Source organism: Penaeus chinensis, chromosome 9 (assembly GCF_019202785.1).
Source record: "Penaeus chinensis breed Huanghai No. 1 chromosome 9, ASM1920278v2, whole genome shotgun sequence".
NCBI lineage: Eukaryota > Metazoa > Arthropoda > Malacostraca > Decapoda > Penaeidae > Penaeus > Penaeus chinensis.
Genome location: NC_061827.1, coordinates 829284 through 836783, shown reverse-complemented (window position 1 = coordinate 836783; position 7500 = coordinate 829284). Strand labels below are relative to the sequence as shown.

The 7500-nt window shown below is 40.2% G+C and overlaps 1 protein-coding gene across 1 annotated transcript in view; it reads left to right on the top strand.

Moving 5' to 3' along the window:
* The window catches only part of LOC125029278, a 4812-nt gene extending 1594 nt beyond the window's left edge, over positions 1–3218 (top strand). Inside the window, exons 2-4 of the mRNA XM_047619169.1 lie at positions 1–475; positions 1763–1891; positions 2221–3218. The exon at positions 1–475 is cut by the window's left edge and continues 1445 nt beyond it. Of these exons, the coding sequence (XP_047475125.1) occupies positions 1–475; positions 1763–1891; positions 2221–3081 (1465 nt within the window). The 3' untranslated portion in view covers positions 3082–3218. The remainder of the gene's footprint in view (positions 476–1762; positions 1892–2220) is intronic.
* Positions 3219–7500: the final 4282 nt, after the last annotated feature.

Genomic DNA, 7500 nt, shown 5'->3' with positions numbered 1-7500 from the left:
TAACACCGTGTTCGTCGTCAACGACAAGTTCTTGGCCGCGCACGAGAGCCTCGAGAAGAACTACAACACCCTGCAGAACAGCATCGAGCACGAGCTCCACAACATGTTCCTGAAGAAGTGCAAATCTTTCTTCAGGGGAATGTTCGGGCTGTTCACCGGCACAGCAGGCCTGGGCGATGTCGTCGACGGCGTCAGTGACGTGGGTCGATACAAGCGCGAGCTCAACGAGGCCAAGGAGGTGCTCACGGACTCCATGCTCCAGATAAACGAATTGATGGCCGACGTAGAGGTCGTCGTGGACCACCTGGCGGCCATCGACGCGCCGGACGCCGGCCAGAGCCACAACTGGACCGCCATTTTCCCCAACAACGAGCCGCTCCTCGCCGTCGTCAGGAAGCAGACGGTGTCTAAGTACCAGTGGGAAATCGTCAACGATAACAACGACATCGTTCTCGACGACGAAGACATGAAGAAGGTAAGTGTAAGAAAAAAATCAAGTCAGGCAGACTCTAAATTGTAAATATCGTGATCCTTGAGTTTGTTCTGCCAGATTGACATTACAAAATGAGACCGACTGCTGTGGGTTGACCCTCGAAGTAACTGGTGAAAATTAAAAGCCTTGATAAGACAAGAAACACAGAGTCCAATTCACTGCAGGTATCGGCCTCAGGTAGGTTGAGGAAGTACATTTATCATGTACATAACATGATCACGGGACAGACTGGTGATAACACAACATCATAATTTCGGGACATTAACGACGTCACAACATAAACACGAAGCACATTGATGACGTCACAGTAGCTTAATCTCGAAGCATTTTGATGACATCACAGCAGCAAAATCATTGGCCATATTGATGACGTCACAGCATGATCTCGGGACATATTAATGATGTCACAACAACATAATCATGGGCCAAATTAATGATGTCACAACTAATGATGTTATGACAAATTATATATGAGACTTATGAAATGATTGTTAGATTTTTTTTTTTTTTTCAAATCATTATCATCATATATTAGAAATGGTGATGATTCTCCTTCTCTCCCTCCCCAACCTCACCTTCCTCTTCCTCCTCTCCTTTTCCTTCAACTTCCTCCTCCTCCTTCTATTCTTTTTTTTCTCTTGTTGTTGTTGTTGTTGTTGTTCCTCTTGTTCTTCTTCGTCTTCTTCTTCTTCCTCCTCTTCTTTCTCTTCTTCTTCCTCCTCTTTCTCTTCTTCTTCTTCTTCTTCTTCTTCTACTTCCTCCTCCTCCTCCTCCTACACCTCCTTCTCTTCTTCTTTTTCATAATTTTCTTCTTGTTCTTCTTCTTCCGCTTCCTCCTCCTCATCTCCACCCTCCTCTCCTTCCTCCTCTTCCTCCCCCCTTTCACCTCCTCTTCCTCCTCTTCCTCCTCCCCTTCCACCTCCTCTTCCTCCTCCCCTTCCACCTCTTATTCCTCCTCTTCCTCCTTCCCTTCCACCTCTTCTTCCTCCTCTTCCTCCTCCCCTTCCACCTCTTCTTCCTCCTCTTCATCCTCCCCTTCCACCTCCTCTTCCTCCTTCCTCCTCCCCTTCCCCCTCCTCTTCCTCCTCTTCCTCCTCCCCTTCCACCTCTTCTTCCTCCTCTTCCTCCTCCCCTTCCACCTCCTCTTCCTCCTCTTCCTCCTCCCCTTCCACCTCCTCTTCCTCCTCTTCCTCCTCCCCTACCCCTCCTCTTCCTCCTCTTCCTCCTCCCCTTCCACCTCCTCTTCCTCCTCTTCCTTCTCCTGCACAGCTGGGCGGCGCGAACGAGTACAGGGCGAGTTCGAATCTCATGAAGGACGACGGCCAGTGCCTCGCCAACAACATCATCTCCTTCTCGAAGCTCATCCTCGACATTAGGGACGAGGAAGGAAACCTGAAGGTGAGATTGTATGTTATATATTTGTTTATTTGTTTATTTATTTATTTATTTATCTATTATATTTTGGGGGAGGGGAGTATGAAAAAGGAACTGACTTCACGAGCGAACAAGAGAGAGGACCCGTGTACACTTTGGTCAGAATTCAAGGTTATATTTCATCTTCCTTTCCTTCGTTTCTTTCTTTTATTTTTGGGACTCTCCTCTTTTCTTTTTTTTTTTCTTTTTTGGAGGAGGAACAATCGGGGAAAGGATGAGAGGAAATGTCTGAAGGCGAGTGAAACGAGAACATTTTCTTTTACTGTCTACTCGTTCCGCGTTCCGTGTTCCAGGTGGCACAGCTCGCGGTGGACCAGGGCGAGGACAAGCTCGACGAAGTGCAGGGGATGCTCTCCGACACGGAAACTAACGAGGAAAACTATAAGGAAAAGATGGCTCGCCAGAACCTGGTTATCATGAACCTGATGTACGACCTCTATCGCAAGACGCGCAAGGACATGGTCGTCATGAAGAGGGTTCTGGACGAGTTCTGCCAGGCTTACTTCTACACCTTCTTCTTGGAGTGTCCGGACGACCTGCGACCTCAGCCGTCCGACGACTATGACTCGCTGCTCTACAAGTTCAGTCAGCTGCAGTTCGAGTCCCTGAACTCCGTGGGGACTCTGGATCCTCCGCCGCAGCCCTTCACGAAGACACTCCTTCTGACGGACCAGAAGGAGAACTGCACGGCGCGGGATCCCTTGTGCCCCATCACGACCTTGCGCCAGCAGGGGACGGTCGACGTGGACTTCAGCGACTGGTGGGGGAGCGAGCTGCTGCACAAGGACCGCGTGCGAGTGGACAGGGTGCGGCTGTACCTTCAGGGGACCGGGGAGGACTTCGTGGTGCTGCAGGTGACGCAGCCCGCCGTCTTCAACGACACGTACCTTGGCGAAGTGTACACCTTCATCGGGCCGGCCTCCCAGTGCTTCGTCATGTACGAGGACGCGGCCCACGCGACCATGAGCGGGGCCTCCTACAACACCGACTGCTCCACGCACGCCAACTACGACCAGTTCTACAGCAGGGCCACGCCGTTCGGAAGCTACTCGGTGACGCCAGTAGGGCCGACCGCGGCTGCAGCGACCTCTGCCATGGAGGTGCTCCTCGAAGGCTCCTGGATGCCCAGGACAAGAATAAAAGCCTCAGCTTAAGGGACGTTAGTTGGAAAATCTAAGGAAATTTCCCCTCAACCTGCGTGTATCCTTCATATTTTACAGGTCATTCTGTCAGATTCCTGATTTCAGAATAGCTCTTGCAATACGATTCTAAGAAAAAATATATATCTATATATATGAATGTAATATCAAAACTTAACAGCCATAATCACTCAGGACAGAAATATAGATGGAAGTTAAAAGCGAACGTAATAATAATAATGAAAATCGTAATAAAGATAATACCAATGCTAATCTGGATAATAAACAGATAAACAACGAATATGATGTTGATAATTAGGATTACAAAAAAGACAATAATAATAAATAAGATTATGATAATGATAAAAAACTAAAACTTTTGATGATAAGGATGATAATGAGGATAACAATAATGATGATAATGATAATGATAATAATAAAGATGATAATAACACTAATAATAATAAATGATGATTGTGATAATGATAATGGCGACGATGATGATGATGATGATAAAGATAATAACGAAAATAATAATAATAATATTATTATTAATAATGTAGAAAATAATAACAATAATATTGAAAAATAAGGATAGCAACAATAATAATGAGAAAAATAATAACAATACCTTTAGTAAAAACAATGATAATGATGATGATGATGATGATGATGATGATGATGATGATGATGATGATGATGATGATGATGATGATGATGATGATGATAATAATAATAATAATAATAAGGATAATAATAGTAATAATAATAATAATAGAATAATAATAATGATAATGATGACGATGATAATGATGATCATAATGATGATGATGATGATGATGATGATGATGATGATGATGATGATGATGATGATGATGATAATAATAATAATAGTAATAAAGATAGTAATGATAATAATAATAACGATAAACATAACAATAGTAATGTTATCAATCATAATCAATAATAATATTAATGATAATGATGATGATAATAAAAAGTAACAAGGATAGTAATAATCATAATAATAGCAATAAAAATTATGACAAAAAATGATAACAATATATATAGTAATATCAATGATAATGATAATAATATTGATAATAATAGTAATGATAATAATAATATTGATAATAATAGTAATGATAATAATAAAACTGATAATAATAGTAATTATAATGATAATGAGGGTGAAAATTTAAAAATTTGATAATAATGACAATGATAATAACAATAATGAAAATAATAATATTATCAATTATAATAAAAATAATAGTGATACTGACCATACTTGGAGACGCAAGAGAGAAGGAGAAAGAACAATGAAAAGAGAAAACTGAGAAAGTAGATATAGGATGGACGGAACTACTCACCCCACGTACGTATATGAGCGTGAAAGTAGGTTAATGACGTAATCAATGACGTAACCAATGACCATGACGTAATCAATAACCGGAATCATTAATGATGGCTAGCACCCACACCTTACGGTCGTACATGGTGCATCATAACAGAAAGTAGACATTATTAAAGTGATTATCATAGGATGGACAGAACGCGACACCCCACGTATGTACATGAGTGTGAAAGTAGGTTTACACACATACATACATACCTGGAGGGCGCCGCTCCCACTCCTCACTTCCTCTCTAAAACAATATGTCAGGTGTCACAGATCACCCCCCACCACCTCCTACCCCACCCCATCAGCACCCCCTCTCCCATACCCTCCCTCCCCGCATCGCAATATTCATCATGTTTAAACTTGTAACTGGATCGATAATTGACCCTGTTACAGACAGGTGATCAGCCTTTCCAGTGAACGAGACTATCATAACCCAACCCGATGACAGGTGCTATAGATGACCCACCTCCATCAGCACCCCCCCCCCTGCCCCACCCCTCACCCTTCACACCACGATATTCATCATGTTTGAACTTGTAACTGAACCAATAATTGACCCTGTTCGAGACGAGTGATCACCCCTCCTAATTCATCATAATCCATAAATGTCCCTCTAATGATGCCTAACACGCTCATCTGAAAGATGTCATACCCCCTCCCCTCCTCTCCAAAGCAATAATAAGAATAAGAATAAGAGGAAGAAGCACACAAACAAGCAAACATGCATCCAGCAGCTGACATACACGAAGTCCGAGAACAGGGGACCCCTCCTTACCTTCCTACTGCCCAGACCCACATTCCCAGACACAGCGTGCTCACCTACGAGCCACCGAGAGAGGGTAAAATAGATATTCTCAGCTGCTCTCCGGATGCGATACGGGTCAAGGATATTGATCTAAAAGGAATCATGCGTATTTATTCGATAATTACACTTATCCTTCCGGCATGTCTTAAATCGCCAAAGCATCCCAATATTACGAATTCGCTGTAACCACTTGACTACCGCGGCAGTCATCAAAGTAATTACTATAGTTATTACTGTTGCTATTTTTATCATTTTAATTATCACGAACTTTACAATCATATCATTATTATAATTATATTTTTATTTAGCGGAGGAATTATAATCGATATGAGGAGTCAACAGCAATATTAACAAGAAATAAATTTTACGAGCAGTTTTTTTTATGACTTTCTTGTTTTCTGTTTTTTCTTTATTTTCTCTCTTTATAAGTTTCTTGTTTAGTTTTCTTTGCAGATGCGTTCAAATATGATAATGTAAATTGTAATGATGATAATAACGGCGAAGATAATGATAATGGAAATAAGGACAATGTTGGTGACAATAATAATAATTTTAATAATAGTAATAATAATAAAATCTAAATAATCTATCAACTCTAACGCAAGTGTTATTCTCGCCACAAAAGATATTTGAAAAAGCGTAGGAAACAAAAAATATTTACCAAAGGTAAGAGAAACGAGAAAAAAGACAACGAACTAGGAAAGAAAATGTAAAAGCAAATATTCTACTAAGCATTGCACTTGTTATTTACTTAATCTGATTTCTCTCCTTCCCATGTGCTCCAATTCAATTAACTTGGTTGCTTGTCCACTTCATTTACACCCGTCTATGAATGTGTTCCCTCCCTCTCCCCCCCCCTCTCCCTCCCTCTCCCTCCCCCTCCCTCCCCCTCCCTCCCTCTCCCTCCCCCTCCCTCCCCCTGTTCTCCATTCTCGACCGAGAACGACCGAAACAGACTAAGAAAAGACAGAGAACGACGGATATAGGTAAAGTGAGTGAGTGGGTGAGTGATTAACATTATCATCATGATTATTACTATTATCAAGACTGTTTGCCACTCTTAAAGTCTGGTTTGTCCCAAGGACCACAATGATTGTGGGAACGGAAAATGCAAACGAGCATGCAAATAAAAATTATGAACCTTTCGGTAATTATGATGATATACTAACTTTATTCAAGTATGTATAGACAATACAGACACAATGCAATCGAAAAGACTTATGAACAGCAAACAAGAAAAAGAGAAATTGGGTTTCAGATAAATACTAAATATTGGCTTCATGATTGCAAGTCGTCGGTAACAATGGATGAAAATGTTGCATTCAATTTATTATCATCCCTTTCTGTGTAATTGTGCGTGTGTAAATTCCAACACAACATGCCTTTTCAGTGTTGCGTACATTCATTTTATTTGTATATCTATTTGGAAATTGCAGACCAGGTTAGACTTGTAACATTGTCAAAAAAGTATTCTTTTCAACAAAACAGCTACCGAGTCGGTCAACCAGAACCAGCAATTGAAGAATCAAGTATTATAATCAAGTGGCCTGTTGCTGCCTTTCTGCATAGCTGCCACCAAGATCTAAAGAAATATATCAGAAATCGGTGTTTTTATATTTCTAACTCCGTTTCAGACACGACGCAGCTCAATATAGTATGTAAATTAGGTAGTTCTCTATTGCACATTTCAATGATAACTAAAGGGTTATTATTCAAAGAAAGCGTATATTTAACACAGATAATAAAAAAATCAAACAAGCGTTACTCTTTTCGTAGTAAATGTCATTTCATTTTCATCTTATCGTCTGTTACTTTTTTTTTGTTATTCGTTTGTTATTATCTTTATTCTATTGTTATTCCTTGATTTTTTTTCTCTTTTTTTTTTTTTGGGGGGGGGGGTATTTTTGTTGCTGATCTTATGATTATAATAACGTTATTCGAACACCAATGATAATAAAAGAGCATCGACGGAGGGATTCTGGGCGGGGAAAAGCGCCTATTTAGTTATTTATTCAGGTATCATTGTTGTTGCTATTATGTATTATTATTATTGTTGTTTTTATTATGAATTACTGTTTGCTTTTATTGTGAATAATTGTTATTGTTATTGTTATTATTATCATTATAGTTATTATGGATTATTATTGTTTTATTGTGAATTATTATTATTGCTATTATTATTATTACTATTACTATTAGTATTATTGTTGTTTTGTTGTTGTTA